General features: G+C 46.4%; 1 protein-coding gene across 3 annotated transcripts in view; it reads right to left on the minus strand.

Annotated features, from left to right (window-relative positions):
* Positions 1–507: 507 nt before the first annotated feature.
* RNF220 (ring finger protein 220) overlaps positions 508–21,087 on the minus strand; it is a 229,520-nt gene continuing 208,940 nt past the window's right edge. For 2 of the 3 annotated variants that reach the window (XM_075097813.1, XM_075097812.1), the window contains 3 exons: positions 12,103–12,211; positions 10,909–10,983; positions 508–1,299 (listed from right to left, as the gene is read on the minus strand). In XM_075097813.1, the coding sequence (XP_074953914.1) occupies positions 1,228–1,299; positions 10,909–10,983; positions 12,103–12,211 (256 nt within the window). In that variant the 3' untranslated portion in view covers positions 508–1,227. The remainder of the gene's footprint in view (positions 1,300–10,908; positions 10,984–12,102; positions 12,212–21,087) is intronic. The other variant, XM_075097811.1, reaches the window with a different exon arrangement.

Raw genomic sequence — 21,087 nt, forward strand, 5'->3', positions numbered from 1 at the left:
AGGCACCCTCAGCCAGCAAACTCTGCCTGGAGGGGAGGAAAGCAAACCAAGGCAGGGGCAGGGGCAGGGGCTACAGCCTTGGAGGAGGCATGAGGGGGTCAGCCAGACCCTCGAGCAGGGGCTCCCGGCCAGGGGAGAGGGCAGCGCTCTGGCAGGCTGCCTCACTCCAGTTCCGCACCGTTTGCCCCTTCCCCAGCTGGGAATGGCAAAGGGGGCTGAGCCAGATCCCCCCGCCCTGCCCGGTCCCCCGGCAAGGAGCTAAAAGCCGTGTCTTTCCAGGGATAACGATTCTATTATAAATAGCCCCATTAGCTACAACTAATGACAAAAATCCACCTCCTCTACTCCCCATAAGTTCTGTAAGTTATGGGCAATGCTACAGCCATTACTAAAAGCTGTTAACTTCATATCTGAATGAGGAAATATACACCACAGAACATTAAACCATTTATATTATATATATGTATATATATACTTTTTTTAAACTAATGACTTTAATGCCAAAACTTTGCTGAACCAAGAAAAATATGGGTTTAATGTTCTCTGCTCATTTTTTTTTCTTCTTTAAAAAAAAATACAACCCAAAAAAAAAAGAAAGGGAAACTTATTAGTATGTAATGTTTGAGTCTATCCCATTTATACACAACATTGTAAACATATATAATCTATATTACATGTGCTTCATTTCTGCCTGGGTGTGGGTTTTTTCTTCTTTAAACCTTTTTTTATCACTAGAACACCACAAAAAACCAAAACAGAACCAAACCAAAAACCAAACCGAAACAAATAAAAACAAAACAAAAAAACTGAACAAAGAACACAAGTTACAGGTTATTTAACATCTTTCTGTCAAGGGTCCCTTCCCCAGTCTCCTGGGGGCAGAGTGGTCACCAACACAGTCCAAAGGAGGGCTCACGAGCCATCCGCGATGCAAAGCCAGCTCCAGGGAACGGGTGGATGGGGAATACTGGTTTTAAAAAACGGGGGCTTCACAACAAAGGGTTTGGTTTTGCCCGCTGCAGATGCTGAAGGAGGCCTCAACGCGCGGGACCTGGGAGCCGAGGCTCCCCACTGCTCCTGTATCCTCGAGTCCGTGTCTGGAGTCTCTGGTTTGTTTTTGTTTTTAAATTTTAAAACGTCTTTTTTTTTTTTGTTGCTGTCGTTCTTCTCCCCCTTGGTGTGATGAGCTAAGCCGAGTAGCTGGGTCCTGCCCTCCCGCTGGGTCCTTCATAAGTAGATGCGCCGAAGGTCTCCAGGAGACGTGATGGTGTTACACTGGGGACAGAGCTTCTTGGCACCCTGCAACCGGCAGATGAGATGAACAGTGAGAGTGTGAAGGAGGACAACTCGCATGACTCTGCCCATGGTCTGGGACCTCACGGGGAGCAGCACAGGAGCAGGGGGAGCAAGGCCACCCTCCTTCCCCTCCAGGCAGGGCCGTGCCCTCCCAACAGAAAGGGGAGCCCCAACACCTTCCTCGCCCGCCCTGCAAGACCCTTGCCCCATTCCAGTCCCGGGCAAGAGGCGGCTGGGCAGGAGAGCTGGAGGCAGGAGCTCTGCAGGGGGCTGAAACCCAGAGCCAAGACACGTCACCAAACTCAGCAGCTCCGGGGAGAGGAGTCTCTGCAGATGGATTGGCCTGAGCACCCCATCCCACTGCGCCATCATTGCTGGCTACCGGGCAGACCTGCGTCCCTTGCTCACCTGCAGCCCCCGATGAGACAGTTCAGGTCACCGAGCAGGCAGAAAACCAACCCAGCCAGAACAAGTACAATTTTCAGCTGGGATGACTGAACCAGTTCATGGTGGGGTTGGACCATCCCTTTCAAGGAAGCATGCTGGGGGACTGCCTTGGCCATCCTGTGGAAGTCCCAGCACTGCTCGCATGAAGGAAAACCTTGTCCTGTCCTCCCCCAGCTCACAGAGATGCTGTGGAGATGAGTTTGTTCTGACAAGGTGAGCTGCAACTGGTAAACTGCGAACTGGGGAGAGGTAATGGGTGGCCAACGTGAACACTACATGAAATAAAACAAGGGCTGATGTGCCTGCCATCTGTCACCAAGCCTGACAGCAAGAGGGTGTTAATAAGCGTCAGATTTGGGGTCAAGCTAAGACGGTCATCATTAGATTGGCAGATGTGACAGCCAGTTGATGGGAAAAATGACAGAAAGATGGCTCTACTGCGAGGCAGCCGCCCGTCTACAGCAGCAGCAGTGCAGGAAACTGGGATGCCCTGGCTTTCAACACAGACCACAGCCTCAACACAACCTTCTGCTGCACAGAACTGGGCACAGGCTCTGTCCGAGCACCCCGAGTTTTGCTCACTGCTGTCAGACAGGCCCTTCCAGCAGCTAACGCCCAGCGTTCAGCATGACAAGTGAGCAATCAGGGATGCACCATGCCGTGCATGAGCCTGCTGGCTTGCACAGGGCTTGCTGGCAGAACTGAAGTCCTTCAGTTCAGTGCTGCTGCTGCTCTCCCTTAGCAGGGCTTGTTTCAGTACCTGCAGCAGCGAACACAACAGCTTGCAGGATACAGACTGAGTGGCAGGGCAGGACCGTAGCCTGCCACACTGCTTCGGTACTGCTACCTGCGTTTAGGGACATCCCTAGCTGTGACAGATGTACTAAATGATTCAGGACACTGGCAGAGGAGCTGGCACTGCTGTTTACAAAAGGCAAGCATCCTTAGAAAAGGTCCTTTCTGCTTTTTGACAACACGTGCAGAGGGAGGACAGGGGTTTTCTCCCCTGGAAGGTCCCTGGACTAAGAAGAATCTGGAGGAGAGGCCCAGGTACAGAAAGTTTACACAGGTGCAAGTAATTCACAGGGATGTCACTCCAAAGAGGTGCCAGTCATGTTTGCTCTGCAAAAAGCCCCTGCAGACCAGCCTCGAACCAGCCCCCTCCCTGCTCCCAGTGCACATTATTCCTGGCACATATGGACTTTGCACGCTTGCTGTTCCCTGAGCTTTGGACTTCTGAGCAATCAGGCTCCCACTATATACCCCTTGCTGCTAGCGGCTGAGCTGCTGCCCTGATGCATGTGGGAGCCACAGGCACTTGCACCTGAGAGCTAGAACAGCCACACACAAAGTCCTATTGAACAAGAGTTGAATGAAACACGTAACAGACACCCAAGACACTCTGGACATCACTCAGGGTGACTGACAGACTGGCAGTGGGACAGACCACTGCTGGTCTGGATGGTGCATCTAGTTCTGGTGCTGATGCCTGTGGGCACGTCCTTCCAGCTGCCTGGGACTCGACTTACACCCTCTCTAACTACTGTGTCCATTTAGACTTTCAGTGTTCTGGGGCAGGGACCATCTCACCGTGCCTGTGCAACCCATCGGGCAGCCCCACGCACCACTCTTCACAGAGCGGACTTGGCGTGCTGGATTCCAGGAAGGGCAAGCACAAACCACGACTGAAAGGAAAGGCTTAAGACCTTGATGAAATCAAAGAGCGAGTGCACTGGACTTTATCAGAGCCTGTTTCTATAACATGCCTCTTCACTTGTGCTCAGGACCAGAGCTTTGGATCTCCAGCATCAGAAAAGGACAAGCTCTAACCCTGCATGTCCCAGTAAAAACTTCCTGCAGCAGTCAGGACAGGTAGGAGAGAAAAATCTAAATGTCTGCCCCTTCTGCCACCTTTAAAGCTACTGTGGGATGGGCTACATAGCAGCACTGCCAAGGCTCACTAATCTGGATGTAAATGCCACAAAACAGCCTGTTTCAGTTGAGTCCCTGCTCAGGCCTGCATCATCATGCAGCTCCTTGGCCCTCAGGTGCTTGTTGCATCTGGTTGGCCTCTTGGCATCATCTTTGCAGCTGTAGGGTCTCAGAGGAAGTGTCACAGAGGTGCTAGAGGAATTAATTTACAGCATGTTGTCAGAGAGGCAGCAGTTGGCAGCTGCCCATTCAAGCTTTCCTGTGTGCCCCGACAAGCAGAACACAAGCGTGCACAGGGACTTTAAGGCATTCCAGATGTGACTACTGCATGCACAGCTTATTGGCAAGTGGCAAAAAAGCACCCAACTGCGTACCCAGAGCTTCTGCCTCTCTGGACAATCCATCAGGGAGAGGTACCTTTTGCAAGACCAGTCCCCTGACCCACCAAATGCCTCAGCCTGCCTTCAGTCTGGGATGAAGGATGAAGGAAAGTGCTTGCTGCCACCTAAACCCATGTCCCCTCTATTCCTCAGTGCTCCTGTGCAGCAATGCTGAGCAGCATTTCAGCAGCTATTTTCTTTTAGCTCTGCTGAAGTTGGAGATGCTTGGCTGTACATGGGTGGAGAGGAGCACTGAACTCCCTTGAGTTCATGTTTGCTAAAAGCAAACTACTGCTTCTGCCATCTCACTGTCTTGCATCTCGTACTCTGTTCTGGGATTTGGAGGTGGACTGAGGCAGCTCCAGGCAGATTGTGTGATCCCGTAGCAAGGGTAACCTCACTAACACAGACTAGACAGCTCAATGTGGGAAATTTCAGATGGAGAGATTCCCTGGAAAGCCACACTGCCCAGGTCCTCCCAAAGGCAGTGCAGGCGCTAGCTGTAAGCACAAGTCCTCCATGCTCAGCCCACAGGATGGCAGAAAAAGCCTGATTAGACTGACTGCAGCTTTGTTCCTCTCTTCCATGGCAAAGCAAGGTTAGGTATGCAATTCTTTCACACCACAGGGAAAGAGAACTGACAGACCCCAGGATCTCTGTCCCAGAGATATGCTTTCTGCACCACATGCTGACATTTTTGGGCAGGGATCCACTCTCCCCACCTAAGGCTCAGAGCTGCACATGGGCAGCCAGGGCCAAGTTTTCGACCACAGCAGAAGGTAGAACCCAAACACATGTAGCTTGACTCGTTTTCTGCAAAAGCTACGTGACTGCAGATTCATTTAGGGCAGTGGTAGGTGTTGCTTCACCTGCATGTGGGGAGGGCAGCTCATCTTGAGCTCTGAAGCCTGGGTACATTGGAGGGAACAATGGCATCTTAGAGACCTTCAGCAGCCAGGCCTGAATGCTGCTCAGGCTGACTGCACGTGGCACGCCGGGCCCAGGTCTCTGGGTCTCCCTAGTACTTATGCTTGGTATTAAACCGTTCAAGCAAAAATAATGACTTTGGACCCTTGGGGAAGCCTTTTTCCTCTTTTTTTTTTTTTTTTTAAATAAAACTGTCATCCTCTGCACACATCAGCATGTGTGTTAAATTCAGAACTAAGTCCTGATTTTTTTCTTTTTTAGACTGAAATTGCTTAGAACCTTGTTCCTTACATCTGACTTTTCAGTGTAGGTGTACAACATTTATTGGCACTAGCATTTAAGCTCTCCTCTCTGGTAGAGAGGCACATAAGCTTGTACACACACACATGTTGGCACAGGCACAATGAAAAAGCATTTGCTCCCCCACTGCTCACCTGCCAGCTGGGGTTACTAAACTTTTCCCTTGAAATAAAAATGCTGTGGAATAATAAGTCCCACCTGTCGGCCATTTCTTTCTTTCTTTTTTTTCCAGGTCCTTCTGCTCCTTTCATCATAGCTTCATGGAAAAGCCTTGATGTGTTATAGCTGCGTGTGCTAGAGTAAAGGCCACCTCAGCTTTTCCATTATAAACCCCAGTTTTGAGGGGTTTATAAAACCGTGCTGCAAGAAGTTTGCTCCAGGGCTGTTACAAAGCAAAGAAAAGGGGCTGGAACCAGGATGGAGTTTATTTTTTCTCCTCCTTTCTTAATTAAAATTTGGCAAGTGATTGATCCACAATACAGGCTAATCACTTGGGGTAGTAGTTTGAAAAATACATTAACGAGAGCTGAGATGTTGAGAAGTCGTTAGGGCTCACATGGTGCCAGGAAGGATTGGGAGTATTCTGTCTTAAAGTTGCCTCTTAAAAAAAAAATGGTGTGACGTCTGCTGTAAATTGGCTAAAGCAAGAAAACTCAAAAGGAAGGATTTAGGCACTTCCTCCTGTCCTGTGGGTCTAAAAATGGGCAATTTCCAAGCAGAATATGCTACCAGGCACAGAGAATAGAGACACGTGCACACACAGAGCAACTTTGCCTATACAGTGCCACCATCAAACCTGGGCTCAAAGCTTGCCCATTTCATAGGAAGGAAAACCAAGACAGAGAGATGACAGGAGGGACCCAAACCAACAACCAGCTTCTGCCAGGAGAGGAACTCCAAGATCCAATTCTCAACCAAGGTGACAACCCTCTCTCCCCATGCCTGCACATGAAGTGGCAGCTTCTTCTCTGCAAATGCTAATTACCAGAGAGACAGCCATTCACGACTGCTGTTGTGGGGTACCTCCGGTGGTCAGGTAATGGGGTTAAAGCAATCAGGAGAGCCATCTTTTTCACAGAGCCTCCTCAAAGGGTGGAGCTCACTCCCACAGGTTATTGGAGGCCAAAGCTGAAATATGTTAATAAATAACCAGACAACCTCATGGCAGATAGGAAAATCATGAAGGATCACGCGCAGCATCCTCCATACAGCTGCTGACTCAGGAGGTTCCTATGCTGCTGGAAGACTAAGAAATCACCCAGAAGGATTGCTCTGTATCTGCACTATTTCTTACAAAAATACTCCAGACCGCATGCGATATACAGTATTATAGCCTAGAAAAAGCGACAAGGCTAAGAACATAGTAGTGTAATCTACCAAAGACACAAATGTGTCAACTGCAGAGCATACATAAGTATTGATGGATCCCCTGGAAGCATATTCTGTGATGAAGAAGGCTTTTTAGAAGTGATTTTTTCCTGCTCTTGCAGTTGTCATTTTCAAATAAGCCCAAGACAGCCAAGTACAAGCCTGGGGTCAGCAAATACATATAGGAAATACTAGATCTGGCTGTACAGGCGATGGGGGAAACTCAGCAAACTGCACCTGCTCAAATAAACCAGCCCTCTTTCAGCCCCTGCACCCACCAACAGCTCCATCACTGGCAAACAATCACCTGACTTAGCTTTCAACTCCATTTATTTCATAAGGAAGGATAACAGGGTTTTGGAGTTCACAGAACCATAGCTCAGAGGGCCATCCAGACTCACCAACCCATTCCCCCAGCAAGATCTCCTCAACCTGAATTACTGCTGATTGACACACATTCAAACCTGTTCTCACAAACCTCCAAGGATGGAGGCTCCACACCTCCCCAGCGAAGCACTGCAGCAGAATGCTATTCTTTACTGTCAGAGCACTCTTCCCCAGAGAAGGAAAATACGAACCTCACCCACTAGTAGCTGTAGAGTCCCTCTCAGTTAATGGGGAAGGATAGAGAAGGGGCAGACAAACCTCTTCCAGAGAGGGAGATTCATGCCCCATCACCCAGTGACCCAGGGGTGCACTCCACCAACCAGCTGAGGATGGACACCTGCCATGAGGAGAGTCGACATTCAGGGAAATGAACCCCACCTCCTGTTACCCAGACTAAGCCTCCCTCCCGCAACTCCATTTCCCCTCCTGTCTTTGAAGAACCTGCACGTGTTTTCAGGGGTTTCCAAAAGGGATTGCTGGGAAGTCACTCCAGGCTAGTGTCCTAGTTGCTGCATAACTTGAAGATACCAACTAGCAAGCAGGATGGAGGAGTGAAAAATGTCACTGCGTTGAGTGCCCCAGACAACCAGCAAGCAGGGAGCACCAAGCTCAAAGGCGTGGTTTGACACAGCGATACAAACCCAGCAGACAAAACAGGTAATATGATTTCCTGGGAAACCAGGCACAATCACATGGCATCAAGCAACACGTTTTTGTATCCCTCTCCCTGCCTCCATTCCTGTTGGGCCTACAACCACATAGCTGCCCACAGCATATGCAGCACACAGCACAACAACCACAGCCCACGGCAGACTGGTTCTGCTCACCAAGCAAGTGGAAGGAGAGAAAACCACTGACTCGTGTCCTGACACTGAGTGAAGGGCTGGTTCCTCCCTTTCTCCATGGCCACTCTGAGGAGGACCATCTAACCAAGCAGTTTCTACTGGCGCTGAGGTGCTGGCTAACTCGGTGAGCACCATGATCTCTGTTCTCTTAAGCCATCTGCAGGGTCCCTTTCAGTGCCCCCAGCCTTTCCTTCATGTTAAGGAGATAGAGAGGGATACTGCTCCAGTAGATACTTCATCCCCAGAACTTGGAGCTGGTTTGATGCATTGAGCTCTAGTATAACAGTACCTAAGACAGACAGCCCAGCAGTCATTTGTAGAGTTGGTGGTTAAAAATGTCTCCACCTCTCCCCTAGCAACAGAACAGTTATAATTTGGAATTGGAGTTCAAGAGCCAAAAGTTCAAAAATTATATTTTCAGAAAGCCTAAGTGCTTTAAAGATCCAATCCTCATCAGTGCCCTAGACACCATGCAAATCAGAGGATACTAGAGATGCTCACATCATTGTAGCATCATATCCTAGAAAATGTTTAAACCTTTTAAAAACCACTTCACCTCCTCTGGTCCATAGACGTAAACACCAAATTTCACCATCTTCAATAGCTTGCAAAGGTTTAGAAGTGCTCCCAGGCACTCTGAGCCTTTGGTTCCAAGGCCTTGTTCAAGACACAGTCCTCCCTCCCTCTCACACAAACACACTCACACTCTAATTTAATATTAGATCTTGGCTGGGCATATAAACCACAGGCACACAGGAGAAAAGGGACTTTTCACCAGCAGGGATGGCAGATCTCCAGAATGTTCAAAAGGGGCCGGAAGCCTGACACAACCCGCCCGCCCCAACTCCTATTAACTCCAACAAATTGTTTATTGCACAACAGAAGAAAAACGTTGCCCCTCTCCCCCAGCCGAGTCTTTCCATGTGTGCTGCACGCGCAGGCTCCCTCCTCCTGCCCCCACTGGGGAGCCAGCTTTATACCCAGGGAAAGGTAACAGCAGCGATTATTACACACACTATCCCACAGCTCCTCGCTTGTTAAAAAAACAAGAGTCTCTTTTGTGCCCAAAATAAAAGGAGATACCTTAATTAGAACAATGCAGGTTGGTGAGCATTAAACACTGAGCCCAGCTGCTGTATGCCATTAAATTCATAAAAAAAGGAGGGGGAAGGAGGGCAGTCTTAACGAGATTACACACATTGACTTTGATCAAGACACAAAAGCACCAAGGCGTTCCAGGGTTTTTATTGCTGTCTTCGGGCTACATTTTAATGGTTACATTAGAAACATGCGAACACAGGCTGGGAGATTTTTTTTGAGACGGGAGAGGGAGTGCAAGTATGCCTTGTGAAAAGTCCTGGTTTAATAAATTGGGGGCTGCAGGGAGAGGCTAAGACTGGGGAACACATGAGTAGCCACTTATTAATTGCTTCCCCTACGCAAGTGCCAAGTCCTAATATGATGTCTTGCTGGACTATTCCCACCCCGCCTGCCCAGTTGGCAGAAGAGCCATGTGCAATAGCACACAGCCAGCTTGATTCCCACCTTCCTCACGGATATCTACAGGGGAGATGGCTCCCCCTCTCCAAGGGTAAATGCCAACCCCTGAGCAGCTGGAGTGGGATTTCCCAGTCCTTATGAGCAGCCGTGACCGCTGCACATGAAACAAAGGTGCCTGACTGAAGTTGAACTAAGTTGCTGCTGAGCCTAAGAATAGCCTGAAATCAGTGCCACAGATTTAGAAGATGATTTGAGGCTGCTGGGAGGAGGAGAGGACAAAGACTTCAGAGTAAAGAAAATGAAAAAGAAATTAGTGTTTTATCCTCTGCTTGTCACACTGCTGAAGGACAAGATTACTCTCCACTTAGCAAAGGTGGCAGAGCACTCATTCATCCAAACATCTCACAGCTATGTACCCACATATGTGTCTTTTATAACATGCTGCTAAAATGTTTACAAAAGCTTGTGTAATCTAAATAGTGACGGGGTGTAGCTGAAGAGCTATAAAATACAGCCCAAGGGATAGCCAAGTTATTGAGTTGCTATTAGTACTCAAGCCCACAGGCACTTCACCGTCCTGGTAACTTTTCTGGGACAAGACTTTTAAAAGGCAGAATTTAATGGAGCATGATCAGCTTAATCGTAATTCCAAGCGCACAACGTGTTCTATAAAGTAGATTTTGTAATGCCTTACAGGAACAGTTTTTAGGAGTGGCATTCCCTTACATTGCTTGCAACCCAATACTGTATCATCTTGCTAGCAAGAGAACTAGAAAGCATAAGTATTTTCCACTCCCCAACATGAATAAAAAGAAAGCTTGAAAATCAGCTGCACAGGGGAGTTGAAAGGCTGATTATAAAACCCACAGTTTTAACAAAGGAAAGGAAAACACTTTATTTAATAACACCTTGAATTTTAACCTGATGTCCTTTAATACACGTATAAATTTACTGCATTGGGTCACCTATTCAATTTTCAAGGTAGTCCCCAATCTTCCAAACAGAATGGCATATGCTTGAAAACTGCACAGTGCTATTTCAAATAATCTGAAAAATATAGATTCATATTCAAAAAAGCTCCCTTCCACATCATCTATCCTGAAGATGATTCTCTTTGCTTCCGGGGAATATTAGGTTTCTCAGAAGCTACCCATTCCACGAATCTCAGTGGATTTGGCCTCCACTCTCATGGCTGTACCTCTCTGCACGGATGTCCCACAGGAAATTACTCTAAGGCAAGGCTGTCCCCAGCACAGAGCTCTTACAAGAGCAATGCCTGTCCCCACAGCAGCAGAGGAGCAAGCAAGGGGCAGGACCGCACTTTGATCACGACGACTCAGACAAAACTCACTCAAGTCAAAGCTAGAGTGGGTTGTTAAACAGCAAGGCTTGGGAAGTCTGCATGCATGGCACTCATATTGTTTAAAATAAAGCAAAAAGCACCTTTCCCATGGTGATTTAAATAAAGTATCCCAGAAGAGAGGAAAAAGTCTATAAGTCAACAAGAAAGTAGCCAAGAGCCTCACCAGAGTCCGCAGCCAGCATTCTTCACAGTGCACATGCCAGCACTGAATGGAAGTCAGGGGCATTGTGTAGGAGTCCTGAGGAGAAGAAGCAAACAGGTTATTTCCATAGCAGGGATCTACTGATTCTTTGCTCCCAACCCCATCACAACACCCTTCTTTGTGGGTAACACTGCCTTGTATTTTGTATTAAATAAAAAAAAAAGCTTGCATAATATTTAAGTTTGTATTTTTGCAATGTTTGTGCAGTAGAGGCAGAAAGTCTCTGCAGTCCATTCTTCTGGCTTCCCAGAACTCCTGTTGGAAGCCCATAATCCACTTAAGTGGTGACCTGGCTCAGCACAGTTATCGCAGGACCATCTGAAGTTGCCTTGGCCACCTGCTATTATTCCCATCAGAAGGGTCACCAGATCATACCAAAAGCAGTGGCAGGGTAAGATTAACCCTTATCACAACTCCTAGCCCTGCAGGAACAGCTTAACTACATCCCAAGAATGCTGCTGCTATTTCAGCAGACATGCCTTCTCTTGAGTATTAATAACCTCTGGAAATCAGCAGCAAGCTGTCGTCCCTTCTGTGGGAGAAGAGATGGGGACTGCACCCCCATACATTCAGGTCGTGAGATGGGAAAGCGAGCACCGTGAATCAAGCTGAAGTTGCAGAGGTAGCCCTTCGCCAAACAGAATTTTCTCCCACTGTCACCAGAATAAAAACCCAGCAGGAGATGCAAAGCTCTGCAGGCTCAGACCATCAGAGGGAGCTGCTGCCTTTCTTTAAGAAGGCCTCAGCATCACCACAGAGCAGAGACATCGACAACTTTTAAATGCTCAGACAACATTCCTGTTCCCAAATCGTACGGCGCGGCTCAGATCACAGATTCTGCTCTCTCCTACGTATGTAAATCTGCACATGCAGGAAGAGGATGCTGGTATTTGGGAGTCTTCTACAGGAAGACTGAAAGTCTTCTGAAGTTGGGGGCTTGCCCTGATACAGATGGACAGCTCCACATACCAGCGGAACAACGTAATACATACAGTTGCTAAAAAGACCTAGCACCTTCATTTGGAAGGCTAATTCGTGTACAGGGACAAGGATGAGTTCCCCCACTCCACCCAAAAAAGGGAAAAAACTTCTCCCCTCCTCGGCAAAGGCACCAAGACATTTCTGATTCATTACCACAAGTGGAGTGCTACTCACCATGCAAATGAGACATTTATAGCGGTCCCCACGGGAAAGCTGCCTTTCTAACTCACGGACACGAGCCTTTAACGCTTCAAATGTTGTCACTGCAGAGTCTTCTGTAATTCTGCAAAAGATGATGGAGAGTGAGCATCACTGAGCACACAAGATTGTTAAGAGTTTGGGTGAAAAAGGATCCCAAGGCAGGTACCACACAGGAAATGGCAACATTTGAACTAGTACATTCAACCTGGGGTGAAGAAAAAATACTGAAAAGCCCAGTTTGAATTCTTTGACGTGTCCTACCGAACACTTCCAAACACAGCACGACAGAACACGACAGGGCTGGCGTTGCCAACTTCATTCAGAGCAAGCTTCTGCAAGACACGGACATTTAAAGAACAGATTTTTTTTGTTTGTTTGTAGTTCTGTCTCTTCTTTTGCTACCCTTAAGAGATTCCTTAGGACCAAATGCTTTAGACAAAGTTCTGTATGTTGCTCTAAAGCTGGTGAGATAACTTTCTGTGGGCAATAGGAGCTGCTCTTCCCCTCAGGTGATGGAGGTCTTTGCTGGCCACCAACCTTGTGAAACAGAATCAGCTCATTACACAGGATCAGCACAATGTTTTTATATTAAAGAAACTCCTAGCTTTTTGGGTTCTAATACTGAAAAAAAGAAGAAACCAAGAGCTACGGACACTGTGCCAACAGGGTGGCTATAAAAGCAGCTTTACAATCTCTGCTTTCCCATTTCCTAGGGTCATTTTTGATGGGCAGCATTATCTCTTTTGTCACAGAGGCACTGTGCTGAGGGCAGGCAAGTGTATTTTCACGGTTCTGCGAGGCTGGTGAAAAGAGCAACTTGCCAACCTAAAAGCAAGGGCAGACAGCAATGCTTAGCAAATGAGATGCAGGGAGCATTATAGACAAGGATGTGTCACTCCAGCATGCTGCAAAATCCGATTTCTACACAATGCAGGCATAGGGAGGGGCCCTCAAGCATTCCCCAGAAAAGGTTTAGAGTATTGCATTGACATTAAGGCTTTCAGTCTTGTGAAAAAAACAAAATGAAAGAGCAATTTTCATGTATGTCAGTGAATTTTAGGCCTGTCCAAGCAGATTCAAGCTCCAAAGAACCTGAAGAGTACCTCGCCACCAGAAGCTGCATCAGTCACGACATAACCCACAGTGGCACCTTCGTGTTCTATCTTTTTAGGGGATGATTCATCAACAGATGGCTAAAACATGGGTCTAGTGGAATTACTACAACCAATAAAGTGAGTTGCAATCAACAGGTGGCGATAACATGGCTCTAGTAGAATTACTACAACCGATAAAGTGAGCTGCAATCTCAGCACTCCCACACTTGCTCCTTTGTTCATTAGTCACTTGTCGTTGGCACGCAGGGAAGGCCCTGAGGTATCTCCCATGAGGTGATTCTGCTGGCTTTTCCCAAGGCTCTGGAAACAGAGCTAGTCAAAAAGATCTTGAGTGATTTTTCTAATTATGACACTTCAGAAGAAACTGGAGCTGCAGGAGTGCATGTGGTTAAGTACCAGTGTTACAAAGCTCCTCCAGCTTCACTCCTGCCTTTGTACAGATCAGACACTCTGCATGAGCTAATCGAGGAGAGACCTTCATCAGAAAGAGATTCATTGCAAATGACAGTTGATAGGAAATGGTAACAGTTTTAAAACTGCAAAAAAGGCAAAGAAATACACATGATAGCCTAGTGGGTAAGGTCTGCCTGGGGACAGGGACACTGTGGATTCAAGTCTTGGTATCAATAAATATTCTTTGGAGCAAAATGAAAGAGCTTCAGTAGGAGACAGCTCTCCCCACTGTAAACCACCCACTTGCTCCTGCTCTTTGGTATAAATTATTATAATCTCCCAGTTTGGGTTCTCACCCTCAAGGAGAGTTGTTAGTGTTTTCAAAGAATGACTGGAAAGATGTTAGTTTTATCCAAGGAAGAAACAGAATTATTTATTTGAAGATTACTGTCAGATGAGAAAATTGTTTCCCTTCCAGTCTGGCCCATCAAGAAGCTGATGCTAGATGAAGGCTGCAGTTGGATTTGACTTTCTGGAATTCATTTCTCCTTCCTGAGTGCATAAGGGCACTGGAGTTTTAAAAGGTAGTAAGTGTGGCTCCTGCCCAAAATGAGTGGCAAGCAGAACCTCAGCCATTACTAAATTCTCCTATTACTATCCATGGAGCCATCTGTCCTCCTCCGAAGGGCAGACAACTCAGCAAGGAACGGCAAAAGTGGAATCCTCGAGCAGATCCAAGCAAAGGCCAATCCATCCCCAGTTCCAGCCCAATAACAGTCAAAGCTTGAAAAGGAAAAATTTGCCTCTGCAACAACTAGAGGAGATAGAAAATGGCTTGTTTATAGAAGTCTAAATGGCTGACCCCCATCGGCCAATTCGGAAAGTCTCTGAGATAATCGCACCTGTCCAGTAATAAACGAATGAATCAGAAAAGGAGGCTGAATAGAGGTATAAGCAATAATGCTCAGAGGCTGCCTGATACAATGGCCAATCAATAGGAGGGCTGTAGATCAGGGTGCTAGTTAGCTGGAAAATTACCGCACCGCTGCGTGCGTCACGCTGTAGGGATCCTGGACAATCAATGTGGGAGGTATTGATTTAGTTATTATCACTTCATACGCTCCAGACATTGTTAAATATACATTTATTAACAAGACTGGGGTGCATTGGTAAGGGAGGGAGCTTTAGCCACTGCAATATCTCCCAGCACTGATCAAAGCTCAGCTGTGACAGACTTTAAACTTCACATTCTCCCTGCCAAGCATGCTCTCAAGACAAATCCTGATGCACAGAATAGTGCGGAAGACTCAGCTCCTATCTCACAAGAGAGATATTTTGGCCACAAGTGAGTATTTTGCACTTGAGATTTCAGGAAAGCCTCCCAAAGAAGCAGCAACCAGGGACGTGGTGGCCAAGGGTCAACCCAAAGTGAGCGATAATTGCATGGTTGCTTCCGAAAAGCCGGAGGAAATGAGGTCAAGGGAAATAGGGAGAACATTAGTAAATAAAGGAAACTGGAGCTACCTCCAGGGATGGAATAAAGATGAGAGTTACTTCCCATGTGTCTGGCTCCCGTGGTGGCCAGCACACTTGGGACACATGCCATTCCATTTAGTGACATTTTACCGTCAACCTGCTGCTTGTATCCTAAAGATAAGCATCGCTTAGGAGCAATTCTTCCTGCAGCAGCAATCTTGGGAACTCCCTCAGGCTTCCCTCTTGTGTGTACACCTTGTGTGCGCTTGCCCGGACACAGCTGGGTGCAGCCTGTGCAGCACTTTTACAGGCTAATGCCGGGGTGGAGCGAGGGTCAGAAAGCCAAGCTCCACGGATGGGGTAAGGCTGTGTACAGGTTACCCTGCCAAGGGAGGCAGAGGGAATTACAGGGAAGAAGGAATTGGCTTCCACAGCCCTCCTCTTCCCGCTTTGCCTTGACCTCGTGCTGGATGTGGGAGGACTCTTTTAACAATTTTGCGCCTCAGCACTCTGATTTGACATGTTTGGATAACGTCATTTATCAGCCTGCAGAGAGATCTGCTGAGCACAACTGCTGCCAAGAGCAATGCCTCGAGCCCCAGCGCTGGTGCTTCTCCAGCCATGCGAATGTGAGCAGCCTTGCTGATACCTGCGTTGTCCTCCCTGGCTGAGAAGGTATCGAGAGGGCACATCCACACTCTGTGGACCTACATCACCACGAGCAGGGGAGCCTGTGCAAGAATGTTTATACAAGAGCAGAAACATGAAGTGAGGGCTCCTCGTGGAGGAAGCTTGGTCCTGCACTTCTTTCTGGACTTTGTGGATAACTCTTCAACAACTTTGCAGTCACAGTTGAAGATGCTGGGTACCAGGAAGCAAGTCAATGAGACCTGGCAGACAGCACGCGGTAGTTTTTGGTCTTTGTGCCCAATGCATGTTTTTCTACTGTTCATAGTACTAAAAATAAGAAACTTTCTTCCTTTGAGCAAATCCTTGCTTTGTGCAGGTGAAAGGCCAGCAGAAGGACATAAAAATACCATGTAAAAGGGAAAAGGATCTATCTTGAGCTTTGAGCTGTTACTCAGCAATCACCTCATAGGAAATCTCCCCTGGGAATTGGCTGCCCCCACCGCCCGCAAAAAAACTTTAACTCAAATGCTGGTTATTTGTCAAACATTAGCATGCATGTGATCTTTGTTTCTCCAAATTAAATCGAGCAATTCCTACCCGCCGTCCCAGTGGGCAATCACAAGCAATTCCGTTAATTAAATTATCTCTGATTCTGCAGCTCTGGAATCTCTCAATTGACTAAGTCTGTGCTTTATCATCAACAAAATACTGGACGAAAAAGGAAACAAAAAATGCTGATGTCAAAGTGATTGGCTTCAGTTAACCCTTCCCAGCTGGATATTAAGGGCTGCTCAAGAAACTGTTAGACTGGAACAGGCCCAAGAGCAAGAGCCTTGTACCAGAGATACCAGCAGCAGCTGTTCACTTGTGTTTCCCTTCCGTTGTACAGGAAAAAAAAAAAGCCATCACTGCATCCAGCATCCTGCCGATTTGACAGCCACAGAAGGATGAAACTATTAGCTGCTGAAGGGGCAGAAAACCACCACAAAGATCAGTCAACCCCTGCAAATACCCATTCCTCCCCTTACCCAGATCTCGCTTCATGTACCCCGCTGTTGAGAAGTCTTCATAAAACATTCCCCTTTGGTTTATTTCAACTAGATATAAATTTTCCTTTCTTCATAAACAGCCACACTGTACACAGCATTCCATAAATTTTTACAATTCCACTGTTTGTATGTACCTTGTAAAAAACGCTTAGCAGATTAAATGCACCACCAATAAAATTTCATGGGCTACTTTTGACACTTGATATGCTGACCTTACGCTCTCTTTCTCATACATTTATTTTTGTTTTGTATGCCTGTAAACACAGAGTGGCAGAGGGGAAAATGTACAGTACCACTGACAAACCCAAGAGTGATGTCTTTATTTTTAAACAAAGCCTTTATCTTCCCTTGTTTGAGGTGAAGAACCTGATCCCAGCAGAACATACATGCCATTTCCCTGCACCAGGGGCAGAGGTCAGGTCGCTAGCAGCTTACATATCATAAATATTAGAATCAGACTGGTCGATGCTTTGAGGCAGAGTCAAGCTAAAGTAATATTCCAGGAGCAGAGAAATTGCTCCTGGCCATATCCAACCACGGCTGCAGATGACAATTAACACAACCACTGCTATGCTACAGAACAGAAAGCCTACTGCAGTCCTTGCTTTGTGGGACACAAATCTTAGAAGACATGATAAAATAAGCAAAAAAATGCCCTGAACATCAGTGCACAATCATTTAATTGCAAGCCTTATCTCATAGCCAACTTACATTTGGGTGAGAGGGCAACTTTTTCAGAGAAGAGACCATGTTTTACTAGCCTGTAACATGCTGCACATAGCTGCTGTGACACCGGTAACGCCACAGAACTGCAGAGCTCTCACTCATAACATTGTCTTTAACACAACTCCCTCGCTATCTGAGTTTCAAACACTAGCTAAAAACAACCCTTAGTTTTCTGGGACAAAAGCTGCCTCCATTTTCAACCTGGTGAAAGAATCCACCCTCCTCTTTCAATTCAGCAAGCATCACCTGCAGCAAACGCTAGAGCTAATAATATGGGGAGGAGTTTATTTTGGCAGATGCGGGGGAGCACTACTGAAGTTTGTGTGAGATATACAGACACAAAGGCCTTTTGTGCCTGCTGGAGTGCAAGAACATAACATAAAGCTGAAAAAAAGTCTGCCACCAACAAGCAAAACACCTAAGTTGATAAGTAAGTTTTTAAAAGAAAAGTCACAGGCAGCTTTAAAGGGAAACAGACACAGCTCAAGCAGTGTCAGTACGTTACGTCCCTAAAAGAACTCCAGTGTGAGGCACTGGCGGCAGCTGACTGCGAATCACCCCAGAACACACGGGCTACCAGACTGGCAAAATGCGCTGCGATTTTATTTTACTAGATGAGCTGGCTATGGCAGAAGGGGCCAGATCCCTAGCAGTAGAAAAGTGCCCAGCAAAGCTGTTTGCAGCAGAGCCATACCAAAACACACCAAGTGAAGTTTAGGCCCTCAGTTTGTGCAAATGTCAGTGCTCAGAGAAAACCTTCTGGCAAGACACCAACGTTTTAGGAGCTGGCTTCCCCTTTATTTAGCTAAAAATCTCATTTATTGGGTTTATTTGTTTTTAGACTAACCTCCTTTAAAAAGGCTGACTTATAATCCTGTAAAACATTGTCACATGTATTGAGGAAATTGGCAAGGATGCTAATTTATTGTCCTCTAGGAAAAAAAAGCAGCCCTCTTTCCTTGATTAATGTATGTTTTTGTATTGTAAGATATTAAAGAATGTTGCTTCACCTGTAATTATAGAGAACAGTTTATTTTGGCAAAGTGCCCTGGCTTCTGGTTGCCAAGTTATGAATAATGCAATGTTCCCCATTCTAATTTCCGTGTTCTAAGTTGTGAATTTGGAGCGGGGTGCATGCAAGGGCACACACACACACGATGCTGAGGCGCTCTCAGTCACGAGCGCCTCTATTTTATACTTGCTTGCACAACTTGTTAATACCAGCATCTGCTTGCCAAATTCAGAGTTTGCTTCTGACTAATTTCATCTTGATGCAAACCAAAAATGTTGTCTCTTTTTTTCCCCACAGAGGAATTATTTCTCTTACAGTTGCATGCACCATCGCAATACCACTGAGGGGAGCTTACCGCTGCAGGAAGGCGTTTTAAGCCGCATTTAGTAGGGACTTGGGTAAAGATTCCCCAAAGAATTTAATGACAGAAGAATTCATTATGCTTTCATATCTCCTCCGCCTCTATAACACAGAGCCCAACAATGCCTTTACAGAAGTGGGAAGTAAATTCAGGCACTGGCTCTTTCTCTCTCGCTTTTTTTTTTTGGCCCGAGTTTCGCTGGGACACATATGCCCAGCCCCAATCAAAACAGAGACAGATGGCACCGCTGATCATTCAGAATGGAAGGAGCCTCAGAGTCAGCATGTTTAGATGCATTTGTAGGGCTACGCAGTATCCACTGGCCACTGGGACTGATTTAAAAAGGCGGCTAGTGAATGTCTGAGCTTGCGCCAAAATTTTAAATGTGCCATTTGAGCAATTATGGTTCGACATGAAAGCTGGGCGAAAGAATGCATGGGTCATTCTGATTTCGATTTAGAGACTATGTCCCCTGTTCCAAAGAGAAAATAAATGCAATCCCATTGCCTTACTAGAGCAGCTTTGGCTATAAGTAAAAAGCCATGCTACGGAAGAGTATTTTGCTGCAGCAAGGTTTTGTTGAGGCACCACAGGCTGAGTTAGAAAGTGATTCTTTAAACAAAGTTCCTAAACAGAAATAATTGCACATCTAATGTGTTCATATCTCAGGTCACTTTTCAAATGTATCCTTCATCCTGGTGACCCTAATTGTGTTCCTAACAGATCTGTGAAGGCGAACCATGGTCTCTATCTTAATACAAACCAGGGCCACAAAAGGCAGGTGGTGGAAGTGGAAAATGCAGCTCCTCTCCCTGCTGAGGCACACGGGTTTGAGGTTCCAGCCTACTGAAACTTGCCTCCATCCACAAGTAAACATGTTTGGATTGTGACCGAGCTCCACATATAGCTAGGCAGGTATATTTTTCTAGTGGAAGACTTACGGCAGCTGTAACCCGTCATCTTACTGTGGCCTGGAGGTGGCCTGGGATTATTGGTAGCTTTGGTTGGACGATCAGGGCACAAAATTATAAAATATCCCTGAAGTAAAAGAGGAATAGCAAATTCCTAGGCCTGAAAGGTGTTCAGAAGGTTGGACATGCAGCAAAGTCTTGCAGCCAGCCTCTGTGCACAATGAAATGCCTTCTACTCCCATGGCCTGCATCCAAACGGCTGAAATAAACAGGAAATATCTATGTTACTACAGCAGCACTTGGATTCATCTGCAGCCTTTTAAGGGCTTTACTGTGGAGGTGATATGCTTTCCAGAACTTCCATTCATGACCGCTGATTGGAGGTACACAAAGGCAGCGCGATAACACATCCTCCAGATAGCTTCCTACAACTGCTGCTGCCGCCCTAGAACTTTTACACTGTTGCCGTTTCCTTTAGGGGGAAAGAAAGAATCAGAATTAGCATCATTTAAGGTAATCATGCCTTCAAAAAGAAACATGAGGCTATTAAAGGAGGCCACGGCACATTAGTATCACATAACCAACTGTGGTCCCAGAGCTGGAAGAGGAAACCAGCAAGGCAGAGGAAGGACAGGTCATGAGCTGGCTGAGGGAAAAGCAAGAACGCTTATGCAACTGAGTGGGAAACAACAGCTTTTTGGGGATGAAAACTGTCAAAAGGAAGAAAGGAGAAGTGAATGGAGAAATAGGATGAAATGCCCGCAGAGGTGTGGAGTGAATAAAGTTAGGACAAGCACTGACTCTGAAAAAAGTCAACACATATTAAACTATGTTAATTACATTTCTTGCTATTATACTGCTTCTGTAAAGGCAGTGTTGGGTTCCTCGTTACAGAGGCAGAGGAGATATGAAAGTACAATGAATTCTTCTGTCATTAAACTCTTTAGGAAATCTTTACCAAGCTCCAACTAAATGCGGCTTAAAACTTGCAGCAGTAAGCTGCCCTCAGCGATACTGCAACTGTGTATGGAAGTGTAAGAGAAATAATTACAGACTCTACAGTTGTCCTAGATATGGGGTAGTAAGAAGTAATACAAACTGGCATTTTTTTTGGTGCTACTTCGTATTTATACTTACTAACTGTAGTCTAAGAAATGCATAAACTACCAAGAGCCGTAATTACAATCATCCTGTTGTCATACAGCAGCTGGCACAGCACAAACACTTACTGAGTCCTGCCACAATAGTCAGTAAGTGCCAAAGAAAGCAGTAGCCTTATTAACGC

The sequence above is a fragment of the Phalacrocorax aristotelis genome, chromosome 6 (assembly GCF_949628215.1).
Source record: "Phalacrocorax aristotelis chromosome 6, bGulAri2.1, whole genome shotgun sequence".
NCBI classification, from domain to species: Eukaryota; Metazoa; Chordata; class Aves; order Suliformes; family Phalacrocoracidae; genus Phalacrocorax; species Phalacrocorax aristotelis.